General features: G+C 46.7%; 1 protein-coding gene across 1 annotated transcript in view; it reads right to left on the bottom strand.

The window, feature by feature from the left end:
• FRMPD3 (FERM and PDZ domain containing 3) overlaps window positions 1–20,602 on the bottom strand; it is an 80,127-nt gene that overhangs the window by 38,957 nt on the left and 20,568 nt on the right. The window contains exons 4-6 of the mRNA XM_061135884.1: window positions 17,381–17,426; window positions 7,212–7,316; window positions 2,285–2,392 (exon numbers count right to left, since the gene is read on the bottom strand). Of these exons, the coding sequence (XP_060991867.1) occupies window positions 2,285–2,392; window positions 7,212–7,316; window positions 17,381–17,426 (259 nt within the window). The remainder of the gene's footprint in view (window positions 1–2,284; window positions 2,393–7,211; window positions 7,317–17,380; window positions 17,427–20,602) is intronic.

The following is a 20,602-nucleotide window of genomic DNA, read 5'->3' as shown; positions in this document are numbered from 1 at the left end:
ATCAATTTAGCAACTTGAAAAATGTGTCCATGTAGAGGAACAACATCACATGTTCTATGTACAGTCAGGAATCTGACGACTTCCGAGCTCCGTCTGCTCAGCTGCCCGCCTTTTAATATTAGGGTGTCTGGAACAGATCTGTGGGGGCTGCCCACATGTCAGTTCTGAGACTTCCCATCTATCTGCTGTGACTTTGGCATACACCGGCCTCCAACATGTGTATTCCTAGAGTCAGCGTGGCTCAAGCCTCCAAGGGCCAGAGAGAAGCAGACTTGGGAATGCAAAGCTCCCTTCTAGCCAGGGTTGCCAAACAAGCCCCTCAGTGAACACTGAAAGCTGGTTTGCTATTCAAATGCTAGGCTGGAAACTGGCGGGTACTTGAGAGTATCTCTTTGTATTATGCAAGTAGTCACAGAGGCCCCAGTGTTGCTGGAGTGCTGGCACAGACAAATGAGGTCGTCTTTGCCGTTCAGCTGCAGTGGGACTGTGGATGGCCAAGCTGGTGATTGCCAAATTGTGTTACAAGTGTAATGGCCCCTGTGCCAGGCTGTCAATTCACCCAGGTACCTCTCCGGGACAAGTGGCTTGCCAGCCTATTCAAGTTCCAATGAAGAGCCAGTGCACCCTGAAGTCAGGGTATGGTCACCAGCCAGGGGCCGCCATTGTTTTGGAAAGCTGGGGCTACCTGGAAGCACCAATGGTGGTGACATTGTGAGGGGAGAGAATGCTCGGAGAAGCTACTCAGCAAAAGAGAGTGGTAAATGCTCCAGTGTGGGAACAGATCAACAACAGCCATACCAGTCCATGATGTAACACACAGGAAGATTCTGACACACATGTACCCACTTCTTGGACTTGGACTTGGGAGGGCACTTGGACATCATTAGGTGACTTAGTTTTAATGTCTGTCCCATAGACGGAAGCCTTCAACAATCAAGAGACCACCTCAGGACACCTTTGGGAGTGTGTTTTAGTCCTAGGTTCCCTGGGGAATCCACCCAGGCCTAAGCCTTCCAAAGAAACTCTCAGTTCAATCAACACAGGTTAAATAAAGCCCAGGGTTTTGCAACTCGGCTGCTACTAGCACTTTGGACAGGACAATTCTTCATCATTTGGGGACTATCCCATTTCTTGTGGGACATTTGGCATCTCTGACCCTGAGACACTAAATGCCAGTAGCACGCCAAACCATGGAGATGACCCCACATACCCTCAGACATTCCCCAAAACCCTCAGACATTCCCAAAAACTACCTGGGAGGGGGCAATGCTGACCCAGGCTGAGAATCGCTGGCAGTCAATTCTGAACACCTGGTAACTCCTCTTAAGGAAAGTTTCCTGGCCCACAGCTTGCTTTAGTATAGGGTTCTGTTGGTCCCAGAAGGGGTACCTCAGGAGAGCCCTGGGCCAAGTGGTTTTCTGGGCAGGTGCTGTAGCTGCCTGGCAGTCTTGTTGTTCAGTCACTAAGTTGTATCCGACTCTTGCGACTCCATGGACTGCAGCCTGCCAGGCTCTGGGAAGCATTAACTGCGTGGAAACATTCAGAGGATGGCATTCTCTTTCTGGAGAGAATCCAGAAGAAGCAGGAACAGATATTTCTGTCCCAGAGCAGAGTAGATCCCAGTGGTTAATGGTACATGCCTCTCCTCCTTAGGACTAAGGGAATCACTACAATTTCCAGATGCCTGGCTGAGCTGTTAAGAATAGAGCTCTTCAGTTGCTCTTCCTATGAAAGGAATAGCCAAAGGGACTGTTGGTGGACTTTTTTCAATCTCGGTTCAGTGCTTAAGAGCTGGTTGTTATTTAAAAAGCAAGGCATGGCTAAGCTAATCTCCTGAGAGATGTTTTGTTGATTTCTGTGTGTAACTTGCATAGGTGTTATTGTATCAATACAAATCACTTTTGCTTTATAAATGGTTTAATGATCTTCACACTCCTTAGCTCCTAAAAGTCATGAAGGATGCAGGGTCACATGACACAAAGCAGTTAACAGATGTGTGCACACGTGCATGCCTACACACATACATGCACATGTACATGTATGCACACACACACATTTACAATCACTAGCACACAGTTGGGCAGGCAACTTTGCCCCACCACAATTGTCCAAGGACTGTACATTTTTATAAGTAGGTACTTCTGGGAGCAGGAGGTCAAAGACCAAGAGCACCTTGCTCTGGCAGTGAGCAGCTCTGTGCAGACTCAGAGGAACTCTGAGACCAGCGGCTGTGTGTGCTCCAGAGAATACAGTACCAACCCGCGAGAGGAGACTTTGTGGGTACCTTAACAGTAGTCCGGCCATCAAATGTGAACGACTTGATCTGCCCATTTTCTAAGAAAACCTTCAGGACATTGGGGATGAGGAGGAGAGCTTCCTTCTTCATCATTTTCTGTGAAAGGACAAGCAGGGGGCTCATTTAGAAGGAGGAGGGAAGCCAGAGGAGGGATGTGGAAAGGAAGAGAAAGGAGTGACTGAAGGAGAGGGAGCCAAAGGTATGGAAGGACAGAGACAGACAAAAGAACTTATCAAAGATAACATTACACAGAGACCAAAAGCAAATTCTCCAAGAAGACAATGGGCCATATCCAAAGCTCACCCTTCATTTGATGTCACAGCACATCCACGGTCTACTGTAGCTCAAAGCTCCACAGCTCAGAGGGGGCTTGGCCAATAGAGACCACCACACACTGAAGGGCTGATGGGGGGTCTTAGGAACCCACCTACTCACTGGCTCCTATCTCCTGCCTCCTTCCTTTCCACTGGGCCCTTCACACATTGAGATCACTTCCATGCCTTTGCCCTGCCAGTCTCCCTCTGTCCAAGCATCTGAGGTCTTCTCTGACCTAGTCCATGCCTATTTCTCCAGTCATGTCTTATCACTCCTGGTACCCACACTGTTCTTTCATGCCTGTATACCTCTAGCAACTCATCATCTGAGGACTGCCTTACTCCCCGAAGGACATTTAGCATCTCTGACTCTGAGACACTAAATGCAATAGCAGGCCAAATCATTGGGATGACCCCAAACACCCTCCAGATATTCCCAAAAGCTCTCTGAGAGTGGGCAGTACTGACCCTGATTGAGAACCACTTGCGAAGCCCAGTTTTGAACACCTGACAACTCCTTAAAGCTTTCCTGGCTTAGGCATTTCTGTATTTATACAGTGATTCATGTTAGGTTATTGATAAACCTTTATTAAATGAAGACTGCTCCCTCTGCCTCCTCCTTTTGATACCTCGAAAACTCCTACTCATCCTTCAAAACCCAGCTTAAATATGAATTCTGTAAAGTCTGTTTAATATCATCAGGTACTTGAACCTGGTGTTCCCACATTGATCCTTTAGCAACTTATACACACCTATCAGTTGTTGTTGTTCAGTCGCTAAGTCATGTCCAACTCTTTGCCACCCCATGGACTACAGCATGCCAGACCTCCTTGTCCTTCACACACCTCTCTAAGTGCTCTTAAATATTTAAGTATTTCCTTATGCATTCATTTAAAAAAATAATTTATTTATCTTTTGGCCACACTGTGTGGCATGTGGGATCTTAGCTCCCTGACTAAGGGAAACCACATCCCCTGCACTGGCAGCATGGAGTCTTAACCACTAGACTGCCAGGGAAGTCCCAGTGCTCTTTTTGAAGAATGTGTGTCTTTTGTAACCAAACAGTTAACTCAGCAGTGTGACTATGTCCTACTCAATCTTTGTGGCCCCGACATTGAGCAGAGTTCCCAGCACACAGATGGTGCTCAATAAATGGCTGCTGAACATATGAGCAGGAGGTGCTTAATATGTGCTTACTTGATTAGACTCATTATGGAATTCAACCATTTCCTTGGGCCAACATCATCAGTTCTAGAGGACCTGAAAAGCTGCCTCAGACGTGCAGTGTCCTGAATTCTCTGAGCCTCTGCTATACACTCAGCACTATACTAAGCCTCGTGGGGGGTACAGCAAAAGCAGAGGACCAGGGTCTAGCCTTATACTCTTTTTTAAAAAAATTATTTATTTATGGCTGTGCTGGATTTTTGTTGCTGCAAGCAGCCTTTCTCTAGTTGCTGGTGAGCAGGGGCTACTCTCTAGTTATGGTGGCTTCTCTTGTTGCAGAGCATGGGCTCAGCAGTAGTGGTGCATGGCTTAGTTGCTCCGTGGGATGTAGGATCTTCCCTGACCAGGGATTGAACCTGTGACCCCTGCACCGGCAAGTGGATTCTTAACCACTAAATCACCAGGGAACTCCAAGACTTACACTCTTACAGTGATGTGGCACACACACATGATCCACTAGAGAACAATAAAACCAAAACAAACCAAAAGGTATAAGTTAAGGTCTCCTAGATGAGGTGAATTGGATTTTGATTGTAAAGGAGATGGCAGGCGTGGACCATCAGAGAGGCCAGACAAGAACAGTCCAGATCTGGTGACTGTCATGGACAAGTACAAAAACATAAAGCAAGTCCTCTTGGGTCAGGGTGTGGTAGGAGGAGGGGGTGGTGCTGTTGTGACATCAGGTCATTTCCTGATGGAGTTAAGCCACAGTGGGGAGTGATGAGATCTAAAGTTTGAAAAGTGACTTCCTGGTTCTCTCCTTGATCCCAAGATGCTTCGCTCCCACCAAGCCCAGAGGCCCCAGATTCCCAGGATGATGACGCTCGTGGTGGCAGGTTTTATTTAGCACACTGGTTGGACTCAGATAATTACTTAATTGATTTTGCTTAAAAATAGAGTTGGCAAGGAACGCCCACAGGATTTATTTTTGCTCTTGTTGCTTAATAAAGTCTGGAACACCAAGAGAAAGGGATTCTGGAATCACCTGGGCCTGGACACCCCGCACCCCCCACTCAGGACCTAAACAATGGGGAGGCTGCTATGGTCCACGCTGGTGGCAGCGGTGGTGGAGGGGGGTGTTGTGACATCGGGTCATTTCCTGAGCACAGCTAGGGTGGGAAGGTTGATGTCTAGGTCTCTCCCAAACAAGAGCCTCCCACCACCCCTGGTTTACCTGACCAGGAGCAACAGAGTAACCTGGGGCGGGTTCTAGCCACTCTGGGGCATTTATGTCTAGATTGGTCTGGAGTTGGGGCTTGCTTCTGCCTGTGGCTAGATGTGACATATGGAGAGGTGAGTCATGGTGGAGGGGAGAACACAAGGGAGAGGAATAAAGGGGAGGAAAAAGGGGGGAAAGAATGGAAGGGGGAGGAGGGATAGGATTCTTCACTGGGTGACCAGGCCTTGGTGGGTTTTTCTGTGATGTTGATAGCTCAGTTGGGAAAGAATCTGCCTGCAACGCAGGAGACCCCAGTTCGATTCCTGGGTTGGGAAGATCCGCTGGAGAAGGGATAGGCTACCCACTCCAGTATTCTTGGGCTTCCCTTGTGGCTCAGATGATAAAGAATCCACCTGCAATGTGGGAGACCTGGGTTCAATCCCTGGGTTGGGAAGGGCCCTTGGAGAAGGGAAAGGCTACCCACTCTAGAATTCTGGCCTGGAGAATTCCATGGACTGTATAGTCCATAGGGTCGCAAAGAGTTAGACATGACTGAGTAACTTTCACTTCACTGAGATGGGAGAAGCTGCACCTGTCTATCGTGTGTGCTAAGTCTCTTCAGTCCTGTCTGATTCTTTGCGACCCTATGGACTATACAGTCCATGGAATTCTCCCGCCAGGCTCCTCTGTCCATGGGATTCTCCAGGCAAGAAAATTGGAGTGTGTAGCCATGCCCTATCCTCCAGGAGATCTTCCTGACCCAGGGATCAAACCACCTCTCTTATGTCTCCGGCATTGGCAGGTGGGTTCTTTATCACTAGCGCCACCTAGACTCTCCAAATTCGGTCTCATTTCCTTTGGGTGTTCAGGGTTCAGGACACAAATGTACCCTTAGTGACTTGTACCTCAGCTGACGCACAAGGACTCCACACAGCTCCCTTTCCTCTCTGTGGCCCCTGCTTCTCCTCAACCTTTTTTGCTGAGACTGACATGGAGCCCAGGCACCAATTATTCAGATGGGTTAGCCAGTTGGGCCCAATTGTCCCTTAGGCTTCACAGTCTTCCTTAAATGGGGAGGGAGGAGGGCCTTGGCAGAGTTTGGGGATAAGGGTCAGGGAAATTGAGTGGTAAGACATCTCTGACCTCTATCCATCCCGTCCTCTGGGTGGCTCTGCCTCAAAGAACTAGAGGGGTGCTGGTGCCCCACTGATTCTCCACTCAGGCTGGGCCTCCTACCTTGTCTCAGCTGCAGCTGTGCTTCACTACAGAAATGCCATGGGCCTCCCGAGAGCCCAGTCCATGACAGCCTGTGAAAGCACACAGCACCTGTTAGCTCTGCTGGCCTCCTCCCACCCACCCCCAGGGCTATCACCAACTTCTGCCGACTCCTAGAGGACTTGGAGTTATCATCCATGGCCGCCTAATACACACCTTTATGTGTTCCACCCACCTCTTCTCATTTGCTTATCTGAAGCAGACAGCTCAGTTCATGTTAACCCCACAAGGCAGTGAGAAAGACAGTGGGCTGGCCATGACCCCTCCACACTGGCTGCTGCATGGCATGGGTGGTCAAACATCACCTGCTCCTCAAAGCCCTACCACCCAGTGGTGGATTCTATACTGTCTCAATCTGAGTCACCTGTCCTCCCAACATCACTGAGAGGAATCCAGAGGCAGGGAACAGGTATCTATTTTGTATCCCTTGTAGTGCTGGGAACACAGCAGGCATCTAATATTAATAAAAGTTCTGTGACTTAATGAGAGTCTATATCATTTCCCCTAGTCTGCTTTGCCCTTCACTGCCCAGTCTTCTCCAGTTTAGACCTGGAGTTGCAGGATCACTTCAACATGCCAAGGGCTCAATTTCGCTGCATCTTCAGAAAACCACTACTTCCTTCCTGTTTCTATCAAGTAGCCAAATGATGTTTATGGAGCACTTGTTCTGAGTACTATGCTAGAGATGGAAATTTCTTGAAGTACCATGAGGATTCTGAGTGAATTGATATATATTCCTTCTCCCCACGATGCCCAGGACTTCTCTGGATGCCACACACCCCTCACTCACTCCCCACCGAGAGCCCCAAGGTCCCCCCTCCAACCCCTTCATAATGTTGTCCACTTTGAGGAGCGGCAGATGAGCAACTGGCCCAGAGGGATACTTTGACAGCCTGGCTGACTCTGGCCAAGGGCTGAGGGGAGGAGGCGAAAGCTCACTTACTGCATCTGTTTCTCCAACTGCCACCTGCTCGGAAAATCGGACCTTCACAGGATTGGATCTCAGCTTGGCCTTCTTTGCCGCACTGATGAAGGCAGATTTGGGGGACTGGAAAAAACAGAGAGGGCTCATGAGTTCACCATCCTTGGAGAAAACCTGACATTTGCTGCATGGAGTTAAGACGTCTCAGTACGGGTACCCCCCTTTGCCTTGTGGATCAATAAGCCAATAAATAAGTATTGATTCCCTACTAGGTGCAAGGCAATGTGCTAAGTGCTTCCTTAGATGATTGGTATGTTCTGAGTAAGCTGGGCATGAATCAAATTTGAGTAAATTGAATCCCATTATTAATGTTCTAGGCCTAGGGGAGTTTGCAAAAATTCTTTGTAATAACGTACACTGAAATTTTATATATTTGGTTTCCTTAATGTGAGATATACCTAAATGGTGGTTTTTATTACATCTGAGTATGAACATTGCAAAGGATTTACGGAAATAATCTTATTCATTTCAAAGATATGTCCTGCCCCTAGGAAGGAGGTTCATAGAAAATATTATTTTAGATGCAAAAGACAGGAGGCCTAGCATGCCAAAATGATTTATCCACAGTTTTTACACTATTTGACAAAAGAGACATTAGAGATTTTACCCAGGTGCCCTGGCTTCCTAGTTCTAGGCTTTCTACTACTTTGTTCATCCAACTCTGTAAGAGACACTCAAATAATCAGCTAGGCTCTCTCGTTTTTGAAATCTCCCACAAATTCAGCAGGACGCATGGTTAGTAAATGCTGGAAACTGAGTCTTTCCTGGGTGCACTGTGAATTGGGAAAATGCAGGAATCCTAGTGAGGGGCACCCTCATGTCTCTGGGGCATTTATTCATTCGTGTAACAAATTTTGGGAGGGCCCACTCTGTGCCAAACACTGTTCTATGTGACGAGGATCTAGCAGTGAATAAGATGGACAAAACTCTCTGGCCTCAAGGAGTGCTTATCCTAGCAGGGACAGACAGACAGACAAGAAATACTGCAACACCTCTTAGGAGGCAAATAAGGGCTATGAGAACAAATTGAGCAGACTGAGGGACTACAGCAGAGATTGAAGTCGTGAGGGTGAGAGTGGTGGGGGTGTTAGACAAGACAGGCAGGGAAGACCTCTTTCAGGAGGTGACATTTAAGCAGAGGTCTGAAGGAAGTGAGGGAGAGACAACCATGAGGATATATGGAGAAAGAGCCTTCCAAACAGAAAGAACAAGAAAGTGTCTGAGGTGGGAGGAGGACTGGGGTGCATGGGGAACAGTCAGGAAGCCAAGTGTGGCCACAGCTGAGTGAGCGCAGAGCTGGAGAGGTCGTGCTCAGAGAGGGAGCTGGGGGCTGCGTCAGGTAGGGTCTTGTGTGTCCATGCGTGTGTGCTAAGTCATTCTGGTCATGTTCGACTCTGTGCGACCTTATGGACTGTAGCCTGCTAGGCTCGTCTGTCCATGGGCTTCTCAGGCAAGAATATTGGAATGGGTTATCATGCCCTCTTCCAGGGGATCTTCCCAACCCAGGGATCGAATCTGCATCTCTTATGTCTCCTGCATTGGCAGGCAGACTCTTTACCTCTAGTGCCACCTGGGAAGCCCAGGGCCTTATAAGCCATGGCAAAAACTTTGGATCTTGTTCCACCAGAAGGCTTTGAACAGTTTTGCTCAGTCATGTCCAACTCTTTGTGACCCCATGGACTGTAGCCTGCCAGGCTCTCTGTCCATGGAATTCTCCAGGCAAGAGTATTCAAGTGGGTTGCCATGCCCTTCTCCAGGGGATCTCCCTGACCCAGGGACTGAACCCAGGTCTCCCACATTGCAGGTAGATTCTTTACCGTCTGAGCCACCAGGGAAGTCCTTTTCCTCATCTCAGTAGATGGCATCTCCAGTCTTCCAGTTGACTCCTTTCTTTTTCTCACCTCCCACAACTGATCCATCAACATAACTTCTTGGTGCTATCTTCACAATCTAGCCAGAATCTACTCGCTTGTCATCATAGCACCATTATTACCATCCTGGCGCAAGCCTCCATCATGTTTTAACTGTATTCTTGCAGGAGACTCCAAACTAGCCTCCCTCCTCTGGCTGCCAGCCTCTGGTACTATTTTCCACACAGCAGACAGAGGCGTCCTTTTAAAATGCAAGTCAGACCCTGTCTGTTCAAAACCTTCCGGTGGAACAAAATCCAAAGTTTTTGCCATGGCTTAGAAGGCCTGGACTTCCCAGGTGGCACTAGTGGTAAAGAATCTGCCTGCCAATGCTGGAGACATAAGAGACACAGGTTCGATCCCTGGGTCGGGAAGATCCCCTGGAGTCGGACACGACTGAAATGACTTAGCATGCATGCATGCACAAGGCCCTACCTGACGCAGCCCCCAGCTGCCTCTCTGAGCATGACCTCTCCAGTAAGGAAGGAGGAAACCGGTTTGGGGCTCTTTCAAACCACCACTACTACCAGCCTTGCACGCAGCCTGTGAACCCTAGAATCAAGCATTCCTTTGTGTTCCCAGCCCTGAAGGGTCCCTGCCAGGTGGGAAGGCAATACATTAAGCAATTTTCTGCCATTAATATTGTAGTTGAGATTCATTTACCAGATCAGCCACAGGAGGGCAGGGCCCTAAGATAAAGACCAGAAACAAACGTCCTCATCAGCTCTGGGGCCCTGGTCCCAGCTGTGTTCTCTTCTGGAGCCAACAATCTCATTCCCCACGGAGGGCAGATTGCAGAAAGCCACCTGTTCAACCCGAGTCCAGCCGAACCTCAGGTAGTGGGTCTCCGTCCTGGCTAGAGGGCAGAAACACCGGAGGGAGGAGCTTTACAAAGCACCAGTCCCCAGTCCCCACCCCTGATCAATGACGTCAAATTCCTGAGGATAGGCCCAGGTATTAAGCTTCGAATGATTTCAAAATACAGCTAAGTTTGGGAACCACTGTGCTAAAGGAATCTTAGACTTCTCATCCTGAGCCACAGGGATAATTTGTTGGCAGCAGACAATATAGCACAAAGAAATCCAGGGCTGGAGATCGTTGCAGAAAGTGATTATAGTATCGATTGTTCACAGGAGTCCAGAAATGCCTTTGTGTTACACAGCTTGGTGCTCAGATCCTGGGGGCGGGGTCGGGGGGGGGGGGGCGGCGTGGGCTATGGCAGGAGCAAGGGAAGGGGCGAGGTAGAAAGATCTGTAGCTCTGTTCAGGCAGCTCTGCTTGACTCGTCTCCACAGTAGTCCCATTTCCACTGGAGGTGCCAGATACAAGGTAGGGGAACTCTTTGTTCCACCCGACACTCATCCTGTCTTTTCTCTGTGATCATCTGTCGTCCTCGAATATCCTCATGCACAGTGTGGAATGAGGCATCTCTAGAGACCTGAATGGGCCATGTAGTCCGCCCTTCATTTTTATATAGGAAATGGAGCCCAGGGAAGAGGCTATGGTTTATTCAAAGTATCAAAATAATTGAGTAGTGGATCGAAACAGAGAACCTAGATTTTCTGAGTCTTGGATTAGCTATATAATCCCCTGCAGTGGACTGAAGCTGGAAGTCCATTCCTGGTCTTTTGTTCAATGGTCTGGTTCTATCTTGGTTCCAGTGAATGGATTTGGGCAAATAAAGAACCCTAACTGGTACCCTATAGGCAGGTGGGAAGGCCTCTTTGCTACCTCTACCAAAAGTCCATGATTAGATCCTGTCCTAGAGATAGAACAACAAAAAATTCAGATATTTATAGGAGCAAAATCAGAAAGTGGGAGTGCCAGTATTTTCAAGGATCTTAGTCATTTCCAGTGTCTGTTGTACAGCCATTTTCAGCTTGTTTGTGCATCATTCTTCACTGACCCCTGCCTGTTGGTTTCTAAGACTCCATCCTATTCTCGGTCTTCAGCTTCGATCACTGACAGTGACTCACTCATTGCCAGCTGCTATATGTCACGGAGTCATGTCTAGCCTTGTGCTTTGACACAGATGATGCCTGCCTTGCAGTGTGACATGAGCGGCTCTCAAAGGTTGCCCTGTCCCAAAGCATCTTCAAAGTGCAACTATGGGGCCTGAAGTTCTTTATACTAGAGTGGCCCATCTGAACTAAAGTATTAAGAATTGGGAAGGCCCTGGCCCAAATTCAAATGTGGTACCTGGAAGGAGTAATGAACACACTTCAGAGGCCAGCAGATTATGGGCCTGTGTGGGCCAGCTCCTGTCTACCGCTTGTTTTTTGTAAATAAAGCTTTATTAGAACCCAGCCATTCTCTTCATTTCTGCATTGCCTATGGCTACTTCTGTACTACCACATACGGTCTGCATGCATGTGTGCTAAGTCACTTCCTTTGTGTCCAACTCTTTTGTGATCCCATGGACTGCAGTCTGTCAGGCTCCTCTATCCATAGGATTTCCCAGGTAAGAATACTGGAGTGGGTTGGCATTTCCTTCTCCAGGGGATCTTCCTGACCCAGGAATTGAACCTGCGGCTCCTGATATGTCTTCTGCATTGCAGGCAGATTTTTTATCGCTGAATCCCTGGGGAAGCACAAAGTCTAGAGTATTTACTTTATGGTCCTTTACAGAAGAAGTTCACAGACTCCTGTACTAACTCATTAGCATACTCACTGTTTCTAAACCTTACCTGATGCTAAGAATCACCAGGAAATGCTTATTAAAACACAGATTTCTTTGGGAATTCCCTGAAAGTCCAGTGGTTAGGGCTCCACACTGTCATTTGCCAGGGCACAGGTTCAGTCTCTGGTCAGGAACTAAGATCCTACAAGCTGAGTGGCATGGCCAAAAACAAAACAAACACAGATTTCTCAGCCCATTTAAGACTTCAAAGGTCAGACTCTCTAAGAGGGTAGGGCCTAGGAATTGCTGAAAATGTCCTAATCCATGAAGCATAGATTAATTGAGTACCTTAAAGCTGGGACATCTGAGCTCTTGACTGACCTCATTTTTCCTCTAAGCAGCTGAAAGTCTCATTTTGCAACAGGCACCCTTTCTGGCAAAAATGAATTTTGGCTTGAAACACAGGACTAGAATTTCTAAGCACCTCTGGGGCCATTGCAAGCCCCTTGAAGTAAATATGAAGCCAGCAGCTCGGTGGAATAAGCAATAGATGAGAGAGTCTGCCTTCTCCCTCAGGACTGAATTCAGCAGCTGGTGATTCTTTGACCATTTTTTAATTTGGTGACTCTATTAGTACAGATTTCAGGGTTGTGTTCACATATCTTGGCTGAAGACAGGTATATAGCTGAATGTTTTAAGTGTACGATAGGGCCCCACTTTGATAATTGTGAAAGGATTTTAAGAACATGGAGCTCAGGTTCCTGAAGCTTTAACAGCCTCCTGATTTCCCTTTCTGCTGCCTCATTTTCTTTGACACCTGAACCTACTTATAAGCAATTCCCATAGCAACCATTGTGGGAGCCTGGGACTATGGAGGGCCATCCTGATTCCAGGGGCTCACTGTTAAGGGGCCTGGGGGTCCTTCCTTCCTGCATTCAGGACTGCCTACAGGGGAACATGTCCTCTCCCTGGATTTCAAGGCCCCCCACAAACCACACATAACCCTCACTCCCCATCAATCACCTAGTCGAGTTATTCTGCCCACAGCTTCTTCCCATTTCTGTGCCTATGTCATGCTGTCTCTTCACCATCCCCACCTGTCAGGGCCCCCTGGTGTCCCTCTTGCTCAATAAATGCCATCTCCAAAACCCAGCTCAAATTCTACCTTAGTCCTGAATCCTTTCCCAACCTTGCCATTCCCCTCCCTGGATTTCCTGTAGTCCTCCTTTATGAATCCACATAGCCATCACTCATCTCTCCAACTATGTTGTAAAAGAAGAGATGACATTTTGCATTACTGTGTCTCCCCTAGCACCAAGCACAGAGGAGGCACAGAAGAGAAGATAATCATTGATTGCTGGGCTAGTATTGAATTAATTAATCAATTCAGCAAATAGGACTTGAGTACCTACTGTCTGCCAGGCCCTATACTCAAGAAGCTCTGTGGAAAACTAGTTCTTCTCCAGTGGTTCCTGTGATTTTGACTTTTTTCTGGACAAGCAGAGGGGACTGAGACTCTCTGGGTACAGGCTGTTTTCAGAACCAGAAAACTAGTTTCATTCGAAGGGACTGTCTACTTGCTTTGCCAGGACTGTTCTAGGTCACCAGTCAGTACTTTATTTTAAAATATTTATTGAGGACAAATGATGTGTCAAGGTCTAAGGGTACCGAAATTAATACATATTCAGTCAATCATGGGGAATAGTTGGTCTCTCAAAGATTAAAGAACACTCTTAAATACATATAGACTTAATAAGTGGCTACCTACACAATATTGTTTGAGGATCCCTGGGAAAGGATCCCTATGGCTGCTCAAAACACTCCCCAATGGTCTGCTATGGTAAGAGTCACTCTCTTAAAAAGAAAATGCCATCTGAAAGAGACTACACATTAGACTGTGCGCCTTGGCTACATATCAGAATCATTTGGGGAGCCTTTTCAAAAGATCAATACCTGGGCTCCATCCCCACAGCTTGTAATTCAACTGGTCAGGGCTAGAGCCCAAGGATCAATATGTTTAAGAGTTCTCAGAAAGTTCTAATGTATAGCCAGGGTAGAGAACCACTGTATTAGACCATTGCCAGCCACACAATGTATGAGTGGCAGGAGCCTTAAAGATAGTCTGGTTCAATGTTTCCCAGATTCTACTGAGCATCAGAATTACTTACTTGTGGCTCTTATTTTTTTTTCCATTTATTTTTATTAGTTGGAGGCTAATTACTTTACAATATTGTAGTGGTTTTTGCCATACATTGACATGAATCAGCCATGGATTTACAGATTCTTGAGCCACAACATGAACCTATCAGGAGGAGACTGTCTTCTGGGAGACTGTCAAGCCTGCACATGAGAGTTTGATGAGAAGAAGCAGTCTTCATACACCCATGAGATATCAAGTGCTTCCTTGTTATGTGATGTAGGAGCTATAACAGTGAACGTGTGTTGGGGGGGTGTGGTCTTCAAGGAGCTTTCACTTCAGTGTAAGAGAGAAGATTCTCTCACTTGATTTTTGTTATTCACAGTTGTGTGAACACTGAACTAATGAATACTGAACAATTGTTCCTAGGGGGATTGTGTGTGTGTGTCTCACATAGATTATAATCTTAAATTCTAAAAACAATTCATCCTGGTAGATTCGATTTTCTTTATTTCACCAGGAGAAAATGAGGTTCTGAAGTGTTAAGTGACTTGCCTGAAGCCACCCCACTAACAGGTATCAGAGTTGGCATTCAAACCCCATCCCACTGTCCCCGAGCCAGAGTTTCCTGGACTACACTGCACTGCCCACTATCATCTCCATCCTCAGGACGACTCTGCATGACAACTAAACAAGACAGAACATCATTTTGTCTGACCTTAGCTGGGAACAGGTACATTGGGAGACTCAAATTTTTCACGCTCTGCGGATGTCAGCAAATGACCAGGAAAGCACTGTAAGTCTGGATTTTGGAGTTACAAATAAATTTTAGGAAGTGGACAAATTTGCAAATATGGAATCTGTGAGTAATGAGGACCGACTATACATGTAAGGCTGACATTTGGTCGGGACGTGCTGGGATGGCCATACCTGTTGTAAAACATTGAGGGATTTTTGCCCACTGACTGATAAGTAGTCTGTGCCCTAAGCTTTTTGGGTGCCACCTGATCTCTCCCTTGGAACCTCTTTATAAAAGATCAACTAAAAAAGGGTTAACACCTGGCACAGTTAGGTGGCCTGCAAGACTCTGCTCCAGCGCCTGTGGCTGGCTTACATTCTCATTGGAAGGCCCTTCTTGTATAGGTTGCTAACTGTTTCGACTATAACTTCTGTGTATATGTGCTCCCATACTTTCCTATGTTCTAAGGTTTATAGGGGCTTCTCTGGTGGCTCAGTGGTAAAGAATCTGCCTGCAATGCAGGAGACCCGGGTTTGATCCCTGGGTCAGGAAGATCCCCTGGAGAAGGTAATGGCAACTCCAGTATTCTTGCCTGGAGAATCCCCACAGACAGAGGGGCCTGGTGGACTACAATCCACAGGGTCGCAAAGAGTCAGACATGACTGAAGCAACTTAGCAGGAGCAGCAGGGTTTAGAGGGCACAAGGCCAAGAACTAGAATGTAAGCTCTCCAAGGGTAGGAACCATGTTTGTCCTGTGCACTGCTTTATTCCCAGCCTGGAAGAGTGGGCATTCAGTAAATGTTTGATGAACAAATTAATGAACTAGAAACTCTCTTTGAGGTTAGTCAAGCAAAGATGTTTGGAAGACATAAGTCTTAAGGCAGGTATTCAAGGAAAGAGCCATGTGTTACAAGAGATGTAGATTACAACAAGGATAGAAGTCTACAGGGTGGTGAGAACTAAGAAATATACAAGGAAGAGAAGGAGAGCACCCTGGCCATGACAAAGAGGTGTTGGGGGCACTGGGATGACAGTTGGGACAGAGATGGGGGAGAGTTAGGCTCTTTATTCTGCACCTAAGTTTGGACACTTGAGTTTGATTTAGGTTTCCTTTATTCCTCCAACAAATACTGAGCACCTATTCTACGTCAGATGCTGTTCCAGGTGCTAGTGATACAGCGGTGAACCACAGTCTACTCTCATGGAAAGCAGACTGGCAGTTTCTTAATAAACTAAACATACCACTTAGTTTATGACTGGACAATCACACTTTTGGGCACTTGTCCTAGAGAGACGAAAACTTATGCTCACAAAAAACCCTGTACATGAATGTTTATAGCAGCTTTAATATCAAGCTAGCCAAAGCCTGGAAGGAACCAAGATGTTCTTCAATGTGTGGATGACTAAACAGTGGTACATCCATACCATGGAATACTACTCAGCAATAAAAAAGGAGCAAACTATTAATACAAGCAATGGCTTGGATGAATCTCAAGGGCATTGTGCAGAGTAAAAAAAGCCAATCCCTGAAGGTTACATACTCTATGATTCCATTTATATAATATTCTTGAAATGATGAAATTACAGGAATGGAGAACAGATTAGTGGTTGACACGGATTGAGGGTGGGGAGTAGGTGCCCCATAAAAGGGAAACATGAGGCATCCTTTCAGTAATAGAACTCTCCAGTATCTTGACTGTGTTGATACATGAACCCACACATGTGACAGAGTAACACTGAACCATACACATCATTGTACCAATGTCAATGTCTCAGTTCTGATATAGTACTGTTAGGTATGTGACATGTAACCACTGGGAGAAACAGGGTAAAGGATACACAGGGATGTCACCATATTAGCTTTGCAACTTCCTGTGACTCTACAATGATATCAAACTAAAATGTAAAAACAATCAGGGATTCCCTGGTGGTCCAGTGGTTAGGACTCCATGCTTTCACTGTGGAGGGTACAGGTTTGATCTCTGGTCAGAGAACTAAGATCCCACAAAGATTACTACGAGGATGTGACCTAGTAACAGACACAGTGCCTCTTGATTCCAACTTTTGAGAAGGGCTGGGGACTTTCATTTTTAATAAATAGTCTTGGTGACTATTGTGATCAGGCAAGCTTGGGGAACACTGATCTAGTCTAAATCCCTCAATTTACAGATGAGGAAACAGGTTCAGAAAAGGGAACTGACTCCCCCAAGGTCACATAGGCAGTTAGTAACTGAACCTGGACAAAGATGAACCTATTTGTCCAACTGTACCTCCCCAGCAACTTTATAGTAAATCCTCCACATACAGTGTTGTGTCTCATACACCATAGGCCATTTAGTATATACCTGTATGAACAAATGAATAAGATTAGCACCCACAGTCTGCAAGGACTAATGGAATTGGACACTGGACAGGTAAATTTTGATGGGACACAGCAAAAAAGAGATAGAAAATATGCCTGGAACTGGGGCAGTGGTGGGGTAAAGTAGAGCACACAAGGCAGCACACAGAACTATGGAGCCCTTCAAAATCCTCAAGTCTGGGATGTGAGCATAGACAAGATGTTCAGAAGGTACAATTTTAAGTTCACTCCTAAATCCTTGGCTCACAACAATGCTGGTCCTAGTCTCTCCCGTCTCCCTCTCCCATCACTGTCACTTTCCAATATGGGGATGCTCTTGTCTCAATCAGGAGGAAGGGCGGATGGCAAAGAGGCTCACTCACCTGATGAGTGTGCAGAACTGTAAGAACGATGAATTCCTTAGCGCTCCTACAGAGAGAAGAGGGAACAGGAGAGTAGTGTATCATGCACTGGGTATTCATCTAGCACAAGAAGGAACACCAGAATTCTCCCCTGGGCTGCATTCAGGTATATGGATTAGGACAGAGGGCAATCTAAATATCTGCATGGTTGCCTTGCCTCCCATCATTTGTGGCAGCTGACATCCACCATCTATAGAGGTTCACACAGGCATCTGAAAATGGTATTATCATTACCTCTGGGGTTGTCATTTTTCAGGCCTTCTTTTTCTATTCCTTCTCACATTCTCTGTAGAAATCCTCAAACCCTAGGAGCAATTTTATCTATAGGAGAAAAAGTTTGCAAAGAAAATGAAAGACCTGAATTACGGAACTCAAAGGGAGTACAATCAGAGTCCTGGGAACCATGTACCATGATTATTGGCAATTTGATATTTAAGTAAGAGGAGAAACTCAAAGGAAAAACCCAAAGGAGGTCATTTGGTCATCATGACTCATACTCAGCAGATTTGTTTTAACTGAAGGACCAGAAAAAATGAGAGCCAGAGAGCAACAGATGGAAGACAAGACTCTCCAGATAGCAAACATTCAAAAGGATGAAGAATTTGAAACTCTTCAGACAAGAATTATGCCAATGATCCAACAAGCTGTGAGGTATGAAAATTCTCTCCCAGGAATATATCATCCCTTAAAAGAACTAAAAGAAATGGAAAGAGTTAGCCTTGAAGGAGCTTCCCCTCTCTTTGCTGGTCGTTTTTCAAATGTTTCTGGGAACAAAGATGTTCAGGAAGCAGAGACAAGACACCCTTGATTCTGGGTATTCAAGAAAGGCCCAGGGCCCCTGCTCGAGGACTTGGACTGGTACCATATTCAGTGAGGCAGATTCCAGGGATGTTGTCAGCTCCTGGGTCTGGAAAGCTCCTGGAGTAAGGAAGGAGCTGTGTTCCAAGGAAAACACCTGAAAAGTCCTGTCTCTTGACCAGCGCAGGAAACTAGTATAGATTGAATTATGTGACTCCTGTGCTCCAGCCCCTGCCGTGTCTCCGCATATCATGTAGAACAAAGCTAAAGTCCTTGCAGTAGCTACAATTCCCCCCTCCCTTACCCAACTCCACATGTGGGCTTCTCCCACATTCCCCAAACACATCACACACACTCCTGCCTCAGGGCCTCTACACTGGGTTCTTCTTGCCTTCTCTGATATCCTCATTTCCTTCAAGTCTTTCTTCAGATGTCACCTCCTCATTGAGGCCAACACTGGCCATGCTATTTAAAGTTGCACTCTGCACCCCTGTCCCCAGCATTCCTGATCTTTATCCTGACCCCCTTTCTATTCTTCAATAACATTCATCACCTTCTAATATACTGTGCAATACTTATTTATCATGTTTACTTCTTATGATGTGTCTTCTTCCACTAGAATGTAAACTCCAACAGGCAAGGATTTTTGTCTGTCTTATTCACTGCTGTATATTCAGTGCCTAGAACAACAACTGATGTACAGGAGACACTCAATATAATAAATATTCACTGAATGAATGAATGATCTACTAGTCCCAGAGATTATCAAATGTGTGAGCTCTGACTTGAACCAGAAGGTGCTCTGAGCAGTCTCACAAGATTGGACTACCTTGGTATGGGGTACAAAGATATCCACAAGAAGCAAAGCAAAGACTTCTGAGGGGTCAGCCTGAAAGAACCCTCCAACATGCCCTAATGGGGTTGAAAGAATTCACCCCATGGTGATGTGATGGTGGACCATGAAGGGTGCAGAGTGGGGGAATGCAATGGACAAACTGAACTTGGAGAAGGGCCAAACTAAGGGTCATTAAGGACCAGACACATACCAGGATATTGGGCTGGAGGGGGAGCCTGTGGAGGAAGACCTGCTCTGGACTTCAGGAAGGGGCAGTGCAAACCCCTCCAGAGGTAGCAAGGGGGCATCACTCCTCTGCCTTTGAAGGGGAGGGAGGGGCTCTGGAGGCAGGTGGGCTTTGGGAGAACAAGAAAGATGAGTGGGATGGAAACACTCCAAAGGGAGAAGGGTTGAAGGAGATGGAGGCAGAGATGGAGCAGACTACGCCAGGGAGAGAGAGAGAGAAAAAGAGAGTGAGCATGTGAGGATAGATAGCTGAGGTCCCCCAAACTAAGGTTATCCCCTGGAATTTAGAGCTGAAAGAATCTAATTCCTCTCTCACTTCTATTGTCTCACTCCTTATCAAAGTGTCTATGCAAGGGGGCATGGGGGTGGTACGTGTGTGTGCATGTGATACGTGTGTGGGGTGGGGGAGTATCTATGGCACAGGTGTGTGTGTGTGAGCATGTGGTACCTGTGGGTATGGGCATGTTTTTAGTGCATGGTGTGTGTGTGTGTGTGTGGTGTGTGGTGTCGTGTTTTGTGTTTATGTGTGTATGGTATGCATGGGGATGTGTGTGTTTATGTGGTGTGTGGTGGCATGGTGTGTGGGGGGAAGAGGTATGTAGTGTGATATGTGGTGGTATGGTATATACAGAGGTTGTTGTTGTTTAGTTGCTCAGTTGCGTCCAACTCTGAGACCCTGTGGACTGTAGCCTGCCAGGCTCCTCTGTCCATGGGATTCTTCAGGCAAGAATACTAGAGTGGGTTGCCATGCCCTCCTCTAGGGGATCGTCCCCACCCAGGGATCGAACCTGCGTCTTCTGCTTTGGCAGGTGGGTTCTTTACTACTAAGCCACAAGGGAAGCCCCATATATAGAAGTAAGGGAGGGTAAAAGTCAGTGTGATGACTCCATGGACAGTGGTGGTCCCCCTCACATTCCTTTCTCTCTCTGACCTGCCCCCATCTGGGGAGGACACTAAGGGGTCACACACACTGTGAGCAAAATCCAACATGGCAGGTTCCATGCCTCAACCCACTGGCCAGGCATTTGGATTTTATTCTCCTTGTGGTTTTTTTTTGGGGGGGGGGGGGCGGGAAGAGAGTGGCAGGTGAGAAACAATGTCTTGCTCACATTGTGCTTATCTCAGAATGTTGTTTGAATGGCTTGTTTGCTTCTCATTCTTTACTCACTTGGTCTATGTCATTGGTCACTCACTTGTTCGCAGTAGTCACTGCACAGTTAAGTTGAAAACCAAAGGGCTTGGGTGAGGGGAGTTGTTGGGTGAAGGGAGGTGAGGTGAACTCTGCCAGGGGCCTGTTCTTTGTG

Source organism: Dama dama, chromosome X (genome assembly GCF_033118175.1).
Source record: "Dama dama isolate Ldn47 chromosome X, ASM3311817v1, whole genome shotgun sequence".
In the NCBI taxonomy this organism is placed as follows: domain Eukaryota; kingdom Metazoa; phylum Chordata; class Mammalia; order Artiodactyla; family Cervidae; genus Dama; species Dama dama.
Note: the sequence above shows the minus strand (reverse complement) of the source record. Positions and strands in the feature narration are given on the sequence as shown.